This window comes from Elephantulus edwardii, unplaced genomic scaffold, assembly GCF_000299155.1.
Source record: "Elephantulus edwardii isolate Elephantulus edwardi_28Jun2011 unplaced genomic scaffold, EleEdw1.0 scaffold00009, whole genome shotgun sequence".
NCBI lineage: Eukaryota > Metazoa > Chordata > Mammalia > Macroscelidea > Macroscelididae > Elephantulus > Elephantulus edwardii.
The window spans coordinates 9,245,066-9,266,432 of NW_006399759.1; the positions used below are offsets into that span (position 1 = coordinate 9,245,066).

The 21,367-nt window shown below is 48.2% G+C and overlaps 1 protein-coding gene across 1 annotated transcript in view; it reads right to left on the minus strand.

Annotated features, from left to right (window-relative positions):
• Positions 1-21,367, minus strand: part of EFR3B (EFR3 homolog B (S. cerevisiae)) — a 132,482-nt gene that overhangs the window by 16,372 nt on the left and 94,743 nt on the right. The window contains exons 5-13 of the mRNA XM_006880620.1: positions 12,959-13,080; positions 9,071-9,220; positions 7,871-8,005; positions 7,320-7,398; positions 5,873-6,008; positions 5,479-5,640; positions 4,852-4,963; positions 3,792-3,843; positions 647-819 (exon numbers count right to left, since the gene is read on the minus strand). Of these exons, the coding sequence (XP_006880682.1) occupies positions 647-819; positions 3,792-3,843; positions 4,852-4,963; positions 5,479-5,640; positions 5,873-6,008; positions 7,320-7,398; positions 7,871-8,005; positions 9,071-9,220; positions 12,959-13,080 (1,121 nt within the window). The remainder of the gene's footprint in view (positions 1-646; positions 820-3,791; positions 3,844-4,851; positions 4,964-5,478; positions 5,641-5,872; positions 6,009-7,319; positions 7,399-7,870; positions 8,006-9,070; positions 9,221-12,958; positions 13,081-21,367) is intronic.

A 21,367-nucleotide genomic window follows, 5' to 3' on the forward strand; every position in this document is an offset into this window, starting at 1 on the left:
ATGCCTGCCTTCACCTCTCACCTCTCCAACACAGCACTATGGTGCACGGTTGTATGCGTCAACTTGCCAAGGTTATGTTCCCAGTTGTTTAGCCAAACACAAGTCCAATTCCTATCCATGATGTAACAAAATGTAAGTTATGATTACTGCTTACAAAGTAATCAGAGGGAATGCAATCAGTTAATCTGCTGAAAAGAGTTTCAACAAAGGTGTGGTCAGCCTCTATAAATAATATGATATACAATAAGTGTTAAAATAATAAGGCCATAAAATCATATTTTGGCAGAATTCTACCCTGTACTCTTCCTGTTGCCTGACTTTGGCCTTGCCAGCCTCCCCCAATCATGTGAGCCAATTCCTGAGTGTAAATTTTTCTCGCGTTACATCTGTGGCTCATCTAGCTAGCTCTCTCTCACTGGTACAGTTTCTCACAGGAATCCTGACAAAGATAACCATCCTTCTGTCCCAGGCATCAGGGTGCCCACTCCCTTTGCCTACTCAGGACCCCCCAGAGTCAGTCTCTGATCAGCTTCCTGGTGGGTCTCACTGAATTCACCTGGTGGTGAAGCTACTGGCAAAGAAGACAGACTCTGTGGGGAATCTTCTCTCCCCATGCCCACCAGCTCAGGAGGGATCCCAAGTCTACCTGATGGTAGAGAACTTGTGGCGGTTGCCATGGCGATCAATGAAACTGATGAGGATCTCCAGGACGAAGAGGCGGATTTCTGCATCCTCCATGAGGGCGGTGGACAGGAGGCGGTCAAGGAAGTTGCTGGGCAGGGCTGACATCATGTTGCTGCACTGGAAGCCCATGGACACCTGCCGGAAGCCAAGGGTGGGAGTGAGGCGTCAGGATGTGGAGGAAGTGCCAGCAGATGCGAGGTCTAAAGTGTCCATCCTCTAAAGATTTCTTTCAGTCCAGCTCCCCTTCACTTAAGCTCTGGAGGCCACAGGAAACCCTCTTGGACATCCCACCAGCCACTCAGCTAACCTGATTAGCTGGGCTCAGTGGACATGTGAGTGGTTGCCAGATCAGGCAAATGTACAGAGATTAAAGTTTATCAGTCGCTGCTGGGACAGCACTAAGGATGACAAGAAAAATGATGCCTTTGAGCTGTAGTCTGGAAAAGAGTACTGAACATACCATGGACTGCCAAGAGATCAAACGGGTCTGTCCTAGAGAGGATGGAACCGGGTTGCTCCTTGGAGGCTAGGATTTTGAATCACTGTCTCACTTACTTTGGGCACGTGGCCAGGAGGGACCAATCCTTGGAGAAGGATATCATGCTTGGAAGGGTAGAGGGATAATGCAGGAGAGGAGGACCCCAGATGAGATGGACTGACTCAGTGACTGGGGAAATGGAGTCAGGGGTGTCAGAGATGGTGAGATTGGTTCAGAATAAATAGGGCAAGGTCAGAGATGTTGTTCATAGGGTGGCTATGAGTAGTAGTTGACTCAATGGCACATAACAACAACAACTGGAGCAGGTGGGAGGAGAGAGGGGAACTCTTACTTAGGGGATCCTGTATAGTGATGATGGCTGTACAACAAGGGAAGTGTGAACAATGTCAGTGAATCGTACAGGCAGTAATTGTGGAAATGCCAAGTGTTTTGCTATATCATTTCAGTACAGTTCACCCTTATCCAAAAAAAAAAAAAAATAAGCAAAGTATGAGTGAGTGCTAGAGGAGTTGGGGAGCCTCTAAATTGAATTTTGGCAGAATTTCACTCCACAAGCATCATGCTTCAATAACAGCATGGATAATCACAAAGAGAGACAGTGTACGACCAACTGGGCTGAGTGAAGAATTAGACCCCACATACATGGTAAGAGCCGACGGCCACACATGCATGGTATCTGGTACCAAGGGCTTGCTGTTAAGAGGGACCTTCTGATGTGATTAGGTGTTATTGTCATGACAGGAGTCCAGAACAAAGGCTGCATAGTGGAGTGGACCTGGGTGGAGGGATTGTATAACAATGAAAGAAGTTTACCTTTTAAAGAGAAGAGCGAATTGGGGAACAGAAGGGGTGGGCAGGGAGAAAAGTGCAACAATGAATGAATGTAAATCATCAGTCTCTGTAAACTTTCATTAAAATTAATAATGATAAAAAATTTTTAAAAAAAGAGAAGGAAAGGAAAAAAGAGAAAGCCAGCTGGCGTGGGCGCATACATTATGTGCCGTGCTGCCAAAGCATTCACAATCAGCAAGACGTGCAATGCTGTCTGTGTGGCAAAACAACGCCTTTGATGATTCAGGTCCTTGAGGATGTCGCACATCAGTGATCACTGATGATAATCTTAGGGATACGTCTTGAGTTCCCCAAAGTGTCTCCTTACCAAAGGTCTAGGTACAAAGCTACTTAAAAAAAATAATATGGATACAAAATTGTGACGGTAAACTCAGCAGAGAAATGGCCTGTGTATGCAGATCAGGTGGGCAGTGTCAGTGTGAAGAGATTATAAAAATAAAGTGATAACTACATAAAATACAGTGTGTAGGAATGATTACATAAAGCACAATGTATATGAATGAAGCACAATGTTAAGGAAAGATTGTATAAAACTTAACCATCATGCATGAAATGCGATGTATGTGAATGGTTGTATGCAAACTAATAAAAATATGAGCAGGAAGAAAATAAGCATGAAACAGGGTGAGGAAGGCATGAGAGTTCATCTGTGCAGATGGGCAGGGTGAGCGCTGAGGTGTGAGATCTGGGGAGGACAGGGGAGCAGAGAACTCCAGCTTAGGCTGAAGATTTGAAGTCTGCACGGACAACAACCAGGAACTGAGTCCTACATTTTAACAAGGATACCATGTGGGGCAAAAGATTTAAAAAAAGTTGTTGTTACAATCCCAGAGGCACATGGTTTGAATCCACCAGAGGCTCTGCCGGGGAAGGAGGGGCAGTCTCCTGTACCAGTCAGATCTGATTTGACGGTACACGTACAAAAATAATAAAATTTAAAAAAAAAAAAAGTTGTTGTGATTAGGACAGGTGAGGAGAGATGGAGAAACTATGTCACCCAGTCACAGGAGGTCCAGAGTTTAGCTGAGCTGCCTGAGACTATGGGAGGGCTTTTTGCAAAGATCTTAGATGAACTCTGGTGGTGCAGTCTGTGGGGAGGTAAACTGCTAACCCAAAAGCAGTGTACTCTGGCTGTTCGAATCCAGAGGCGCTCTGATTTGGCAGCAATGAATAGATAAAAGAGAATTTTATGGAGTTAGAATCTAGGGCCCCACTCAAACTAGGGCTCAAAATCTCTAGGGAACTGATAGGATTTAACAAGTTAGCCTTGGGAATGGTGTCTGAGAACAGCCGCTCTAGACTCCAGCGATGGCTGCTGGGATCCTAAGGAAGAGGTGCTGAGAAGAGAAGGATGGATGGCAGCTGGGAGACTGAGCTGGGCACGAGGCGGAGGGGAAACAGAGAGGGGAAAGGCTTGGGGAAAATCTTACAGGGAACAATGACAGAACCCTCTAGGAAGCCAATCGATTTCCACTTAAGATAAGCAGCAGTATTTAAGGACACTTTGTGAAAAAGAGAACTAGGCCCCCACCTGCTCTGGGTGACCAGGCTGGCCAGCAGAGTGCACCCTTTCCCTGGACTATGCAGCCCTGTGTCAGGTCACTGTTGGTGGGTGGAAGACAGGCTGATTTTAGTCCCCTATTTGTTCCTTTGGGCACATTTTTGCACTGTGCAAACTATATGTGGCAGCTCTCTCTTGGTTGCTTGGAAGGAATGGTCTATGTATAGTGGAGAGCAGGAAGGGTACACAGTTTACCTGAAGGAGGGATTTCAGCAGCATAATCTGGGTCAGACGGTTCCTGTTTTCCCTGTAGAGCAGACACAAAAACACCATCACCAGGGTGACGATGAGGGCAGTGACTCCATGCCCAGATTACCTTCTCTATGAGGCTTATCTTGATAGATTACCCAGGAAATGTATCAGAGAATGAATGGCTCCCCAGGTAGTGGTGGTGGTGGTGGTGGTAGTGGTGGTGGTGGTGGTAGTGGTGATAGTGGTGGTGGTAGTAACAATTGTGGGTAGTGGTGATGGTGGTGTTGGTTGTGGTGACAATGGTGGCAGTGGTAACAATGATGGTGTGATGATGGTAGTGGCAATGGTTGTGTTGGTGATGATGGCGATAGCAGTAATAATGGTGGTGGTGGTGGTAGTGATGATTGTGGTGGTAACCATGGTAAGTGGTGCTGGTGGTGGTGGTGATGATAGTGGTGGTAAAAATTGTGGTGGTTGTGGTAATAATGTTGATGGCGGTGATGGTAACAATGGTGGTGGTAGTGATGGTGATGATGGTGGTGTTAACAGTGGTGTTGGTAATGATGGTGGTGGTGATAACAATGGTGGTGGTAGTGATGGTGATGATGGTGGTGTTAACAGTGGTGTTGGTAATGATGGTGGTGGTGATAACAATGGTGGTGGTAGTGATGCTGTGGTGATGGTGGTGGTGGTAACAACGGTGGTGGTAGTGATGCTGGTGGTAATGGTGATGCTGGTAACGATGTTGGTGGTAATGATGGTGGTGATAATAGTGGTGGTGGTAACAATGGTGATGGTGGTGACACCACTTGTGGTGGTGATGTTGTTGTTGATGTATTGATGGTGGTATTGGTGATTGTGGTAGGGGATGGTTTTTGGTGGGGCAACCTCATAATGGCTCTGTTTCCCCACCAAGGTAATTGAAAGATTGAGGGCACAGAAAGACAGAAGCGAGGGCAGAGCGAGGAGTGGTAAGGTGAGGAGTGGTAAGGTAGACGGGTGAAGGGGTCCCGGGGGAGAATGCGAGGCGGCAGCGGAAGGAGGGGTGTGGGTGGAGACTCACCCGGTCCTGCCCGTCTCCACAGGGTGGTGCAGGGACGGCAGCGGCACCTTGCTCATGATGAAGAGAATCACCTCGGACCGCTGGTACGTGGGCAACGTGCTGGCGAAGGAGCCTGCGGAGGGGAAGGCGGAGGCGGCCGGGTGAGGCCCACGGCTCCGAGCCGCAAACCACTGGCTGGAATGGTCTAGATTTGGGGATTCTGCTTCAGGAGGAAGGGAGAGGCACTGACTACTCTTTCAGCTCTGGGTCCTCCTCTCACTATTCCTGACGATGTGGTTGAGGGGCTTCACTCTTGCAGGTGGAGGGGTAGGGGTATGAGGGGTGGAAAGACACGGCCCTGACTCCAGGTTCCCGTCTGAGCACTTCTCCAGGCTGCTCTGCAGGGCGCAGGGCCTCATATCGCCAGGATTTTTTGCTCCCTTGCCCTTTTTGTCTGCCTCCTCATGCCACCTCCTTTCCAATCACCAGGTTGGCACAGGGGGGACTGGGGTGAAGGGCGGGTTTGCCTTCCTTTCCTGGCCTTTCATCTGAAGTCCTGGTGAGAGAGCTAGAGACTGTCCTCCACTGCCCTGGGCCCGGATCCAGCAGGCCAGCCCATCCCCCAGCCCGGAGGTCGCCCTCGCCCACCGATGGTCTTGATCACGGCCTCCTGGAACATGCGCTCCTCGTGCTCCTTGATGATCTTGGTGCCCAGGCTCATGGCGCCATCGTAGCTCCCCGTCAGCGCGTAGTCGATGCTGAGCCGCAGCTGTCTCAGCAGAGTGTTGAACATCTCCAGCACTGTGGGCCCTGAGCACAGTGGGGGGACCTGAAGCTGGGGCTGCACCCTCTGTCCTTCCCCGCCTTGGTGACCAGGCTGGCCACGGCCCCTTCTAGCCACACTTCCTCTGTCCCCACTGCTCTGGTGGACTCTGAGGCCACCTTGCTGTCCTGGGCCCTGGAGGGTGGCAGCGCCTTGTATGGGGATTCCCTTTGTTTGATCCCCTTCAGGGGACTCCGGCCTTCATCAGGGGCCCCTTACCAACAGAGCCGGTGGCGGCGATGACGGCGGCTTCGGACAGGACTTCCACGATGCCTGCCCGCACCGTGGCCGCGCTGCGGCTGTTGGCATCTAGATGGCTCAGGAGCTGCTGGATAACCAGGTGGGAGTGCTGCGGCTGTGGGAGGGAGATGGTGCTGTCCCCAGGTAGCAGCCCCCCACTGTCCCCTCTACCAGGACCCAGGGCCCGCACCGGGGAGTACCAGGGGGGGCCTCCCAACTCCTCCTCCTGGTGTCCATCCCTACATGGTCCAAGGGGGAAGCAGTCCAGGCCCAGTGAACACCTCTCTTTTTCATGCTTTTCCTGGGGTTGCCTAGTGGTTAAGGAGTTATGCTGACAACCCAAAGGCATATAGTTCAAATCCACTAGCTGCTCTGTGTGAGAAAGATGGGCACTCTCCTCCCAGGTGATTTACAGCCTCTGAAAAACCCTCTCATGGGTCAGCTATGAGTCGGTTCTGACTCAGTGGCAACAAATTGAGCTGTATTTCATTTCAGACAGGTCATAATCAACTTAAAATTATTTTTCCTTGTCATTTATTCCACCCCACTGGCCTCAGATCTTCCTACTAAGGGGTCACAAGGGGCTACAGGATTCAGCCTGGTGAACTTAGAGGATGACCCTGAGCAGTGCAAAGGGTTAATGTGCTTGGCTGCTGACTGAAAGGTTGGGGGTTTGAGTACACTCAGAAGTGTCCTGGAAGAAAGGCCTGGTGACCCACATCCAAAACAGTGGATGCCAAAAATCCCATGGAGCATGGTTCTACTCTGACACACATGGGATCGTCCTGACATGACAGTAACTAGGACTGGATGCTCCAAGGGTGGCCTATGGACTCACGCCCCTTCAAGGGCTGCTTGAGATCAGCTTACACCAAGATTCCTTAAAAACCGAGAGCAAGCATTTACAGTAAGCAATGCAACCTGGTGGTGGCAGCCAAACGTGGAGTCAGTGGGCTTGTAACTTGTATGTTTTCTTTATTCTGGGAATATTTTTTCTTAAATGAAGTTTTTATTTTATACTGGTTTGCTTACAAAGTTATATGCAAACCAATTGTTGCTGTTGATTGCCTTCAAGTTGAGCATGACTCATACCAACCTTATGAACAAAAGGCCTGAAGCCCCTCTACAACTATTGACATTTATCAAAATTCATAGAGTTTCTGGAGGCATGTTGTTTAAGAAGTGGATGCCACTCCTGCTTCCAAATGCAAACTAGTACAAAATAAAAATTTTATTTAAGGGGAAAAAAAGGTGGGCCAAGGAAATGGGAAATATCTGGTAGGAATGATTTTTTTATTGTATTTTGGGAAAGTATTGGTTGAGGTCATGATGGAAAATAAACAGCTGATTCACAGCTCATTTGAATGGCACTGGGTTAGGTGGGAGCAACTGAGGGTATGAGGAAGCCCAGGGGAGCTGCCAGTACCTGAATTGAGTACATGATGATCTTAAAGCAACGGATGGCAAACACCTTGGGTTCCCAGAGAGAATGGTTGTCCAGGTGGCTGTGAGGGAGCAAGTATGGGGAAATGATTATGAAACACAGCATGGTAACAGAGAGGAGGTGTGTGTGGGAAGAGGGGCCCTCATGTGGCTCCTGGTGAGTGAGTGAAGTGTGTGGTGTGGGATGAGGGAAGGGCCCTGAGGGCAGTCCCCACCCCTGAGTAGCAGGCTGGTCAAACAACAATGGACACAGAAAGGAGCCAGGCTCTTCAGCTTCAGATGCTGTCCCAGCAACCTCTCTCTCTAAAATGATGTTTGTCCGAGGATGGTAGCCTGTGCTTTCATAATGTAGGCCACTTGACACAGAGATGGCACTAACTTGGCCAGGTGACCAGGCAAACCAGCGTCGGGATCTCCCCCAGACCCCTCAGCCACAGCACCGCAGCTGTGATGCCCCCTCCTCTTCTGGAGCCAGTGAGGATACGCAGGGTTTGAAGCACTTAAACATGGACGAGGCAACAGGGAAGCACTCACATAAGAACGGGCCTGATGGCGTTTTTGATGTTGCCAAAGGCAGCCCGACCCAGAAGTTCCCGGAGACACCTCTCAGCCAGCTCTGCTGGGTTTTCCTTCTCTTTCTCTGGAGCTTGGAGGGGCGAGGGCGACCGACTGCGGGACCAAAAGAAGGATGGATGCAAGTCTGAGTGAGGCAGGGATTGGACACAGGTTACGCTAGTCACAGGAATAGTCAGGGCTGTTGGGAATGAAAGGGATGAGAGCTTGAAAGAGGAAACCCAGGGACAAATCCTCAGGGACAGGCAAGCTGCTTTTGGGGGAGGGACTCCTGGGTACCACAGGCCTCATGAGGGACAGAGCAGATGGGATCACGTACACCATCAGCTCAAAGAGGGATAAGATTAGAAGATGGGAGAAACACAAGGGCTAGGAAAGGCAAAAGGGGGAAGAGGGAGCAAGGAAAGCCACCGTAATTGGTTCAAGCCTAACTCTGTAGTACCAAGTGACAGGGTCCGCAGTTCCAAATGTGGACAGAAGGAGGCGCCCCAGGAGCTCTGGACCACAGTGAGAGCGAGGCAGTGAGCTGCTGTTCCAGAACTGGCCGCCAGAGGGCGCATTCACTTTTCCCTGTTTCCCTCCAGCCGCCCAGACCCCACTAAGTCTTTGGACAACTTTAAACTCAGCCAAGGTGGTGGGTAACATCAACTTTACTGCTATCCCGTTTCACTGAGGGGTTAGAACAGGGGGCAGGGATAGGAAAGAATCCACACCTGCGGACCTCCAAGGTTAACAACCATCTGCAGCTCCTGTTGTGGCTGGGGCTGCTGGCTGGTCAAACCCTCAGGAAGTGAGGGGGAGGGAAGGTCAGGAGGGAAAATCCTTAGTAACTAGCAGCTTTGAAAGGCATTTTAAAACCGCCTTGGCCTGTTGCTTTCAGAGACAAAGGTAAATCTGGGTTCACATGTCCTGCCCTCTGGGAGCCCAGTACAATCACTGTCCTCCTTTTGTTAACACAGGTGTCAAGGTGACAGGGGCTGGCAGAGGGCCACACCCACAGTTCCGACAGAGACAGCTGTATATTTATTTGCAAAACAAGCCGCAAATGCCTAGATTGCTGGCCTTGTGGCTAGGTCTTGCCAAGCTGTGTGGTTTCCAGGCAGCACGCAGGCCAGCACCCGGAGTCCCCTCTCCTGTCCAGCCAGCTGCCTGCCTGCTCACCTTTCGGCCTCCTCCACGTGCTGGAGGTTGAAGAGCAACGAGGGGACGATCTTGTCCATGTGCTGTGGGTCCCAGATGTTAGCCTGCAGCTCATCATTCACCGTCTTCCTCACCACTCCCTGCAGACCTTTGATGCCTGACATTCGGATTCTAGAAAAAAACAGGCAAAATGGGTCCACAAACTCCCTGAACCTGAGAAGTCCAGCTTCTGAGGGAAGGAGAGGAGCATGTTTTGGGGGTTAAGGATGTGGCATTGGTCAAATAGCATAGGGAGACCACCCCCTCCTTTTCCCATGATGGGACCTTCTAGCCCGCTGACTTGCACAGGAGCCAACGGGGCTAGTAAGCCATGCTGGCTTGCTCACCTCAGGTCTTCAAAACTGCTGTTGTCCTAGCACCCAGGGTCAGATTACCCAACATGCAAGGTACGCACTGGCCTACTTGTGCTTACTTACTAATCTATAGTGAATAATTTCATATTTGTTCACCACACCAAAGATTCAGCCTCTTTGTCTAATGGGCATCTGTCTCTCTCCAAACCCACAGCACCTGCCACAGAATCAAAGCTTCTTTTCCAACTTCTAACAGTATCCAGTAGGTGAGGTGGTGGTGTCTGGTATGTGCTGGAGAGTCAGAATTGACTCCAAGCTGACCCTCCAGCAGGTTTTCAGAGGCAGTCAATCACATGGAAGGAGAGTGTCCATTCTTCTGTGGAGCAGCTGGTGGATTCGAACCATATGCCTTTGGGATTAGAGTGGAGCTTCTTACCACTAGGCCACCAGAGCTCCCTAGTAGGCAAGGATTATCTACTCAATAACCAAGGTGCATCTGATTCAGGCCATAGTCTTTCTGATCACTTGCTATGCATCTGAGAGCTGGACAGTGAATAAGGATGCCAGAAGAAGAACTGACATCTTTGAGCTGTGGTGTTGGAGAAGAGCACTGAACATCCCATGGATGGCCAAGAGAACAATATATTGGAGAGGGTGCAGCTGGAGTGCTCTTTGGAAGCAAGGATGAGGCTTCACCTCACACACTTTAGGCATGTTATAGGAGGGCTATTCCTTGGAGAAGAACATGATGCTTGGAAGAATGGAGGGTCAGCCAAGGAGAGGAACACCCTCAACCAGGTGGATTGACAGGGTGGCTGCTGCAATGGGGTCTAGTGTGTCAGGAAGTGTGACGATGGCACAGGAGAGAACAGGGTTCACATCCATTGCTCATAGCGTTGCTATGGGTCCTACTTGACTCAATGGCACCTAACATCATCAGTGTCATGATCGGTAAAGGGTCAGTAAAAATGAAGAAAACCATCAATGACATGAATTGTCACAATAGGCACAACAATGGTGTCAAACACACCAACAATGAGGAGCATGGTGCAGGAACGGGCCGTGTTTTGTATGTTACACACAAGGATGCCGAGTCAAAGCTGATTGGACAGCGATTGACAGTAACATCACTGTCACTCAGTGATGATGCAACTAATGACAGAAGCCAGTGTGCCTGCCACGGCTCTGGGCTTGCTCTCTGCCTAAGGTGGAGAATGAGCAACCAGTGGGGACGGCAGGTAAGACGAGGCGGAATGAAGATGGGTGCCAGCGACTCCTCTCCCGCCCAGGCCTTCCTCCTCCACAGAGGGGGACGCCAGGCGTGGACACACATGGCGCTGCCCCGCTGCCAGGGATCTTCAGAAACCTTTGCAGGGATGCTCAGAATTCAGTGCTGGTTATGCCTGTCTTCCTGCCTCCTCCTCCTGTTACAGATTGTGAATATGACTGAGTGTATGAGAGACTGAACGGATGTGCTTGTGTGTGAGGATGTGTGGAGGTGTGCATGTGAGTGTGTGCACACATGAGGGTGTGTCTGTGTGTGCGCATGTGCGTATGTGTGTCTGTGTGAGGGTTGTTTCTCCCATTCCCCCTCCTGAAAGTCCAGCCCTGACTGTCATCACCTGTGACAGCCTCATCCGGGTACAGTCTCACATTCTGTTTCTGTAACATCTGCTTCTGGATGTGCCCCACTCGGTCCCCCACCCTGGCTCCCTGCTTCATCTCTTCACAACCATTTTAGATTGAGGTGCCCTCTCAGGACGTCAGCACAGAGGAGACCATACGGGTGTCCCTCCTCCTCTGCTGGCCTTGTCGGAGCATTACTGGAGACTGCTCAAGAGAGGACTGCAGGGATGCCGGGAGACTGCGGTCCAGCAGTCCTGGGACCTCCCAGCAGATACTATACTGACTTGGAAGCACTGAGAACAGGCAGCCTTGGAGATGTGAGAATCACCTGGCTCCACTCACTTCCGGTCCCTCTGGTCCAGAGCATCAGCTGTGGAGAACAGTGTTGTTTAAGGAGACACACAGGTTCCCTTTCACAGGAATTGGCCCGGGAGCCTTCTGAGGGGATGATGTGATGAAGGCAGCAGCCGTCACCTGGATTCTGGGACAGTCAGCAGAGAACGTGTCCACAGCTGGCATGCTGACCTCTACCGACTGCAGTCCACCAGCCTCCTGCTTCTCTACCACTGCCTGCAGCTTTGATTGGACAGCTCAGGCCTGTCCCCTTCCTCTCCTTCCCCATTTCTTCCCCCTTCAAACATACTCCCTAGTCTCCCATGGCCTCCTCAGCTTGATAACTCACTCTTCACAGGCAGGGACCAATTATTTTGCACACTGCATATAAGTACTGATTCACAAATCTGACTCTGCCTCCTTTACATGCCTGTGTCAGTATCATTTCAATCAATTTCTTCATGATTTTACTTGGGGGATTCTATTTCTATGTCAATGAGTGCATTCCCATGAGCTAATTGTTTTGTTGTTTGTTTGTTTGGTTTTCATCAGTTTGAATGTGTGTATCTGAAAGTGTATTCTGTGATTCAAGATATTTATTTGGAAACAGTCATTCACTCACTGAATGTTTGCTGAGTGCCTGCTTTCCCTAAGCACTGCTGGAGCACTTGGGATGGAGCAAAGCAATGCCCTCAAGGGAAGATTCCTGCCCTCACCGAGCTTACAGTTTCAGTTTAGTGGAGAGAGGCCGTGAGTACGAAGCACGGTTCTGAGGTTACACAACACATGACTCTGAAATTATGTGTCTTGCTTGCAGAGGATGAGTGCCCCAGGTGAGGAAGGAGGGGAACCAACGTAAGGGGTTGTTCAAAGTGACGCTTCATTGACAAGGCAACCGGAAGTAGGAGAGGGAGTGAACAATGCAGCCCCATGGAAGGACAAATTCCACGCCCAGGACAAACCCGATCACGCCAAGCCCAGTGCTGGAATGTTCCTGGCGAGGAGACAAGGTGAGTGACACAGGGAGATTCGCCGATGTAAGGACTTGGGTGTCTGTCATTGACCTGGGTGAGCATTTTATGAGTAATGGTGAGTGAGTGTGTATCTGGGGTGAATAAATGCATGCATATTTGAATAATCGCGTCCAGGGAGTCCTGAGGCCTTGGAGGTAAAGGGTTTCACTGCCAGCCCCAAAAGCAAGTGGCTTGTATCCATCAATGAATGGCTCTCCAGGAGAAAGAAGGGCAATCTCTCATGCAATTTATGGCCTCTGAAAACTCACTGGAGGGTCAGCTATGAGTCAGTTTGGACTCAGTGGTAACGAGTGAGTCAATGTCCTGTCACTAGCTCTCAAACTGGGCTCACAGGACCGTTATTTTAGGTCCAGCTTGCTTTCTGGTTTCAGTGTGCACCTGCCGGTCCACGTTGCTGCTGGGCGCGCCTCATCCGCCCCTGCGCCCCCAGCTCACAGAAGCTTCTCTGGCAACAGCACAGAAGCAAACAGCGCTGAGCTCAGACAAGCGCGTGAGAAAACCCGGTAAGGCCTTGGTGGCTTCGGCTCTGTGCTGAGCAGCCCTCCCTCACCTGCCCTACTCACTTGGTCTTGATTTCCATGTCATCGTGGCTGGAGTGGCACATTTCACTGAACCGGGACACAAAGAAGTCATAGCTCCGATGGTAAGATGGGGTGTCCTCCTCGATGTTGGCAAACTTAACAAACTGTCAGGGAGAAGACAGAAAAACAGCTCTCTCTTTCCCGGCCTTCAGGCTTTGTGACGTGACGTCCTGTGACCCCGGCCATCCCGGTGCACTGACACCCACACATGGAGGGGTGGGTGAGCACAGCTCCCCTTCTGCAGTCCAAGTCCCAACTCCTGCTCACCTTTCCTGTCTACACAACAAGTGTGCGAGGCTGTGCTGGGTTGAGTAGTGTCGCCCAAAGTTTATGATTTTATTTGTAAATAGGGTCTATTAGGTAGTTTAGTGAGTAAGGAATTGCACTGCCAGTCCAAAGACAGGCAGTTCAAATCCACCAGCTGCTCTGCTGGAGAAGAGGGGCAATCTCCTATGTGATTTACAGCCTCTAAAATCCTGCTGGTATTGAATCGATTGAGAAGTTACACATTTGCACGATGGAATACTATGCAGCACGCAGGAGCAATGATTTTGAAAATCACTTTCCAACTTGGGAGGGACTGGAGAGCATTACGCTGAGTGAATCGACTCAGTCTCATAAGGACAAATACTGTATAAAATAATTATTGTAGAAATAGAAAGGTAACAAGTAAAACGTGTATGAAGATCTAAGGGGGAGGAGGGTTAGGAGCAGAGGGGTGAGCATGGGCAGGGGGTTAATCATAGGGTCACACAACGTGATGGGTGGAGGAGGGGTGGGTAAAGGAAATGGGCAAGATCTGGTGTGAAAAAAGTGTATACGCACTTTGTAAGTAAACCAGTATAAAATAAAAATTTTATTTATAAAACAAAACAACAAAACTGCTGGAGGGCCAGCAATGAGTCAGTTCTGACTATAGGAACACAACAACAACAGTGAAAACAAATGTCGCTCTCTGGTGGTGCAGTCCATGGGGCGCTGGGCTGCTAATCCAAAGGCTGCCCCACCCCTCTGGTGGTGGGAATCCTCCAGCAGCCTTGAGGGAGAAAGACGGGCAATCTCCTCCCCTGTGACTGAGAGGCTCAGAGCCCGTTGGATGGTGAGTTAACTCGGTACGTCAATGGCACCGAGTGTGAGTTTGGTGAAAATGAGTTCAACCTGCATGAGAGTGGACCCTAAGCTTGATGACCTCTGCCCTTATGAGAAAGTCTTGGGGGAGGCAGGCAGGAAGGAGGACTCAAGGCAGAAAGGACACCAAGCTTTTATGAAAGGTGATGGAAATGTCTGGAACAGATACTGGTGAGGGTTGAACATGGAGAACTTCATGCATGTCACTGAACTGTACATGTGAGGACTGCCGAAATGGCGCATGCTTTATTACAGATCTCTCATCTCCTCCTGTTCAATTTACTGCCTCTGAAAACCCACTAGAGAGTCAGCTATGGGTTGATTCCAACTTGACGGTACCTAACAACAACACTGTTTACCACAATGAAAAAAAGAAAAAAGGCCAGATGAAGATGCAGGACACACACACACACACACACAGGGCAGGAGGCCATGTGAAGATGCGGCAGAGGTGATGATGGTGGGGGTGATGCAGCTACCAGCTAAGGAATGTCAAGGATGGCTGGCGGGCAGCTTCCAAGGGGCCTGTCCTCATCCACACCTTGATTTCAGGCTCCAGCTTCAAGGCAGTGAGAGGGTAAACTTCTGTTTTAAGTCACCTTGTTTGCGGTACTTTGTTAGGAGGCAGATCCAAGAGATGAGGACAATGGTCTTTCCTGTTCTTCCCTGATGAGGTGACAGAGGAGGAGGATGGGGGGAGATGGAGGGGCTCCCGGAAAGGGGAAAGCCAGAGTGGCCCCCAACACACATAGACAGAAAGGCTCTCTCCCATTGCCACCGAGTCAGGACCAACACATTGCTGACCCTTCAAGCAGGTCTTCACACAGGAGGCGACTGCACATCTGTCTCCCATGGGGCAGCTGGTGGATCTGAACTGCCCGCTTTAGCTATGGCAGAACAGATCCTGACTCTCTAGGCCACCAGAGCTCTCTACGAACAGGCAGGGAGGGAATACTGAAACTGAGAGAAATGAACCCTGGGAAACAGGAGCACGCTTGAGATTTGACTTTAAAACCCTAATTGCTATTTTTATTGTCAAAAATTTGAGCAGATATTTAAGGTTTGACATTTTAGTGCAGTAAATATTGCTCAACATGCTCAGCTGCTGGCTTCCCTCACGCTGCTGCACATTTGCAATTCTAAACAGACAATTTCAACAGCATCCTGCAGGGAGCTGGAATCATGGCCTAAATTACTGAAAATTAAATATACTTCTTATAGACTCCTTTGTTTAATGAGATAAATTTAGTGCTCCCAACAATCCCAAAAAAGATTAGATTCATAATAACTCAGCCTTGTATTATCATTTATTTACTTTTTACAGAAAGGTTAGTTCAAAAGAGAGACACTGTTATTCCTAAAGTTACCCAGCTAATGCACTCTCCTAATGTTCTATATTAATTGTCAATCTGCCTTCCTGGTTAACCATTTAAAGGCTGTTGATACATATTAGACCAAAAATTTGCAGCTTACACAAACTGTTGTTATGTGCCAACGAGTCGACAAACTACACAAAAATAAATTATTGTAGCAATAAGGTGTATACAATTATGCCTTCCCCCTAGACTAACAGAGCCTCAATATACAAAGCATACAAAATTTCCCCTTTCAAGTTACATTGTAAATGCGTACATACCTTTGTTAGTAAATATTCCGCATGTAACAAGGCATCAACACTCATTGCATGCATTATTGAGGATTGTTGGAGAGATGACAATCCGTGTGATCACACAGTCATTGATTATGTGTGGGTTCAGATGTTCCAGAAATAATGCTAAAGTGGGTCTCTGGCCACATGGCCTTGCAAAGCCCTCAAGGCTGGAACGCAGACTTGGGCTGATGCCCAGGCTATGGCCACATTTGGATGCTGTGCTCTGTCACAGCACCAGCAGGATGTCCCTGACTGTATGCTCCTGGCAGAAGGCTGGCCTGGTCAGGATGCCCGGCGGCACACAGACCAAATAGACACCTCCCACTGGTGGTATGACCTTCCAGTCAGACATCTAACTTCTCTTTAAGTTTTTGTTTTTCCATCTGGAAAATAAGCAGTCTACGTGGTAAGAAGCTGTGCTGTGATCTCAAAGGTACTCGGTTCAAATCCACTAGCTGCTCCATGAGTGAAGGATGGGCAATCTCCTCCCATGAAATTGACTGTCGTTGAAAACTTGCTGGAGGGTTGCTATAGGCTGGTTCTGATTCAATACCTCACAACAATAATTCCTCTGTAAGGAAGCGCTGGTGGCATAGTGGGAAGAAGTTGCAAACCAAAGGTATATGGTTCAAATCCATCAACAGCGCTACAGGAGAAGAGAAAGATGGGCAATCTCCTACTGTGCAATTTACCGCCTCTGAAAACCCGCAGAAGGGTCGGCTATGGGTCAGTTCCTATTTGACAGGACACAACAACAACAACAACAGGAATCATCTCTAATGTTCTTTATCTTACTAGTCCAAAGGGAGCTGCACTACTAACTCAGAGGCCACCCCTCTCTGGTGGTTCAAATCCAGCCGCGTTTCTGTTTGTTTGTTTTCTCCTCCAGCAGGAGAAAGATGGCCAGTCTCTTCCTGTGTGATTAAGATCCTTAGAAACCCAGTGGAGGATCATTTCGGAGTCAGTTCTGACTTGAAGGCAATGAGAGTTTTTTGGAATTTTACTGGAAAATTAGATGAAGTAAATTAAGGTAAGGCTATGTGTATACATGAAAAAGTGTACACATTTCCAAAGACTTCAATCAAGACTGGGGCGGGGAGGATGTGTGTGTGTGAGAGAGAGAGAGAGAGACACCACAAGTACTATGGGCATGTTATTGTGGGGCGGGTTGGGGGGTCAGTCCCTGGTGAAGGTCACCATATTGGTGAAGTAAAGGATCAATGGCAGAGAGGAAGACACTCAATGAAATGATCTAAAACGTGGCTACAGCAGCAGGGCAAGCACAGCAGCCCCTGTCAGGTTAGTGCAGGACCAGGGAATGCTTGATTCTGTTGTACACAGAGTTCTGATGAGTGGAATGGATTCAACAGCATCAAACAGCAGCAACAAGTCTGTCGTTCTCCTTCTAAGAGGTGTATACAGGATGGTTGGCGAAGGGTACTGACTATCCCATGAACTATTAAAAGAACTAGCAAACTGGTCTTAAAGGATGTGCTCCTCAGAGGTAAGGATGGTTAGAAAGAGGCAAGGATGGTGAGACTTCCTCTCATGTACTTTGGGCCTCTTGTCAGAAGGGGCTAGTCCTTGGAAAATAACATCATGTTGGGGAACAGAGAGGGTCAGCAAAAGAGAGAAAGTCCCTCAACAGAGTGACTGTTACAATGAGCTGGAGCAAGTCAGAGGGCATGAGGTTGGGACAGGATAAAGCGAGGTTCAGATCTGTAGTTTGCAGTGTTGCTATGAGCCAAAGGTGATTCCATGGCACCCAAAAACAATGAAAGTATAATAATGGTTATAAGATGGGGACTCTGAAGCCACATTTCTTTCCCCCCTTTATAGAAATTTTATTGTGATTTTAATGAAATTTTACAGAAAACTTGGATTTCCATTTACTCACTTTTGCATAATTTCCTCCCTACCCCGGAGAGTTGGACAATTAATAGGGATGATAGAGAATTAATGTCTTTAAGCTGTGGTGCTGGAGAAGAGAGTTGAATATACCATGGACTGCTAGGAGAACAAACAGGTTTATCCTGGGGAAGGTGAAGCCGGAATGCTCCTTGGAGTCAAGGATTCTGAAGCTTCTTCTGACAAACTTTGGGCATGTTGCAAGGAGGGACTGGTCCTTGGAGAGGGACATCATGTTTGGGAGAGTGGAGGGACTGTGCAGGAGGGGAAGACCCTTGATGAGATGGATCGATTCTGTGAGTGGAGTGGTGGGAATGAGTGTGTTTGAGACGATGAGGCTGGCACAGGATAGAATGGTGTTTAGGGCTCTTGTACATAGGGTCACTATGAGTCGCAAGCGACTCGATGGCACATAATAACAATAACAACAAAACAACAACAACAACAACCTCTCCAGTTTGCTTTTTTCTTTTAAAAATTCTCATTGTTGCACAATTTCCTCCCTAAATCCACTTTACTACACACCTCTTATTCTTGACTGCTGTCATGCAAATAATGCCTAAACATATATTCCTTTTAAATAGTCTTTTCCCTCATCTGTTCCAATGTTCATTATTTATCCCCTCTATTTTTAGTTCTCCTCAACCCCCATGTTAGTCCTGTTTTATAACAGTGTCATTTTGCAGTATTTATCCTTTTGTGATTGAGATAGTACATCTAGCATAATGTCCCCCAGGGTCACCCATTTTCTATAATATTTTATGAGTTTCTTGTTTTTCAGCGCCGCATAGTATTCCATTGTGAGAATATACCACAGCTTCTCTGTCTATTCGTTTGTTGATGGGCACTTAGGTTGTTTCCAACTCTTTGCTATGGTGAACAATGTGGCAATAAACATAGGTATGCATATATCTGTTTGGGCGGCAGTTATGGTTTCTTTAGGGTATATTCCCAGTAGTGGAATTGCTGGGTCAAATGGTATTTCCATTTCCAACTTTTTGAGAAAGCATCATAGAGGTTGCACTATTTTACACTCCCACCAACAGTGACTAAGTGTTCCATTTTCTCCACAGCCTCGCCAGCACTTGTTGTTTGCTGCTCTGTTGAACTTTGTGATTGTTTACTGGGATTAGATGGTATCTCATAGTTGTTCACATTGCTTATTTGAATCATAACACTACCATTTACTAGTAGAATGATCTGGGGCAACTGACTGCAGCTCCCTGCACCTCTGTTCTCCGATCTGTAGAAGGGAAGCAATAAGGGTACCTACTTTATAGGTTTGGTATGTTCAGAACTCAGCCAGTCATGCCCAACACAGTTCGCAGGGGGCAACTAATCCTGCTTCCCCTTTATTTCCCTGACATCCACAGCATTTGGGCTTCCTGCCAACATCATGAAATTTCACTGGGCCCATTTGGTCACCAGTTTTTAAATTCATGATACGGCGAGGACTTCCCTCTACCACTGCTAAGTCACACCTTTGCTTAAAAATCCTGGATTTCTAATGCTGAATATTATCAAAGGACAAAGTTTTTCATTCGTTCTTTTTTTTTCTTTTCTTTTTTTTTTTTTTAGATAAAGCAAGGATGGGAAGGTCTCCATAGCAACAAACTATGATTCTGAGCATGTGACACTTCAAAGGCCATGGGTGCTGTGCATGTCACCCTTTCAAGATCATTCAAGATCAAAGTTATGGCTCTGCGCACTTGACCAAGGGTGCCCAGCTGCTGGGAGCAGCTTACCCATCCGTCAGCACAGGCAGGAAAGAGCCACAACCGGCTAGCAACCCTGGGTTACCAAGGGCCTGGGTCAATAAAGACATAGCAGCTCCAAATATTGACTCTGCTCAAACAGCTCTCCCCTGGACCAGAAAACAGAAGCTGAGCTGTCTGCCCTCACTTTAGCCCTGGCTGAGTCTCTGCAAGCACAAGCCAGCTTTTTCCTCTTCTAGTGATCAGCATTCTAGCCAAACAACTTTCTGCCACCACCAACAGAGCTACAGTTAAAGGGGCTGGGCATCACCGTGACATCCTTCACCCTCAGCAGATCGCCCCATCTCAGCTCTCAACCTGGCCCTTTACCTGTGTTGATCCACTTGTTGAGAAGTGGTGCTGCCTTGCTGTCCTAAGAGGAATTCTTGCTGGGAAGGTGACCTTGAAAGCCTCTCTCTCTCACACACACACACACACCCTGCCACTGCATCCCGATGTTTTTTTTTTTTTTTTGCAATGACTCCTTGGAGTTCCACTGCTGTCAGAGGGACGGCCTTAAGTAGTTTGATCATGTCATGCATGTATCCTGACTGCTGGCCAAGGCACAGTCACTCCCTAGCCTGAGGACATGCTCTCCTGCCCCACAATATGCCTGACATCCATCCAGCAAGATCCTTTGCAAAACAAGAGGTGGTTTTAATGACTCCTGGGACAGCCTTGCCTTCACTGCTCCTGAGAGGCCACCTCTCTGGTCCCTGCAGCCCCACGTGTAGCCCCCGAGGCTATACTCAGGAAACACTGGCACTGCAGGTACCTGCTGCCTCTGCTCCGTGGCCCCTGTCATTTTCAGGGCTGACCCCAGGGCTCGCTATGTCACTGGCCTAACCCAACCTGACTTCATAGAGCCCACTGGTCGCCAGCAGTGCTGGGTTCTGAAGCAGGGTTGGAGACTGGAGCATGTCTATTTATCATGGATTCAATATCTTCAATCCAGAAATCAGCTCATCAACCTATGGTCAACTGATTTTTGACAAGGAGATGAAATATGTTAAATGGGGAAACGACAGTCTTTCTAACAAATGGTATTGGCAGTATTGGAAAACTATCTGTAGAAAACTCAAGCAAGATCCATACCTCATTCCATACACAAAAACCAACTCAAAGAGGATCAAAGACCTAGGACTAAAACCAAGGACTATAAACTTCATTAGAGAAAAGCTTAGAAGAACTCTAGAAGCCCTAATCCACAACATAACCAGTCTTCCAAGCATCCTGAAAAACCTACAGCCAGGAGAAGATAAAATAGATGAGTGGGACCTTCAAAGAATAAAATCTCTATGCACATCCAAAAACTTTTCCAACAGGGTAAGAAGGAAAGCCACAGACTAGGAAAAAATATTTGGCAATGTAATGTCTGTTAAGGGACTTATATCTAGAATTTATAGAATACTTGAGCACCACAAGATAAAGCTAAACAACCCAGTTGCAAAATGAGCACAGGATATGAACAAACACTTCACCAAAAAAAGACATTCAGATGGCTGACAAGCACATGAAGAAATGTTCAAAATCCCTAGCTCTAAGAGAGATGCAAATCCCCAGTAAGAATAGCAAAATTCAACAGAGCAGCAAACACCAAATGCTGGTAAGGTTGTGGAGAAACTGGAATACTTATTCACTGTTGGTGGGAGTGTAAAATGTTGCTACCTCTATGGAAAGCAGTATGGTGCTTTCTCAAAAAGCTGCAAATAGAAATACCATTGACCCAGCAATTCCACTACTGGGAATATACCCTAAAGAAACCATAATCACCACCCAAGCAGATATAAGCACACCCATGTTTATTGAGGCTTTGTTCACAATAGCGAAGAGTTGGAAACAACCCAAGTGCCCATCAACAAATGATAGAGAAGCTCTGGTATATTCACACAATGGAATATTACACTGCATTGAAAAACAAGGAACTCATGAAATATTATACAAAATGGG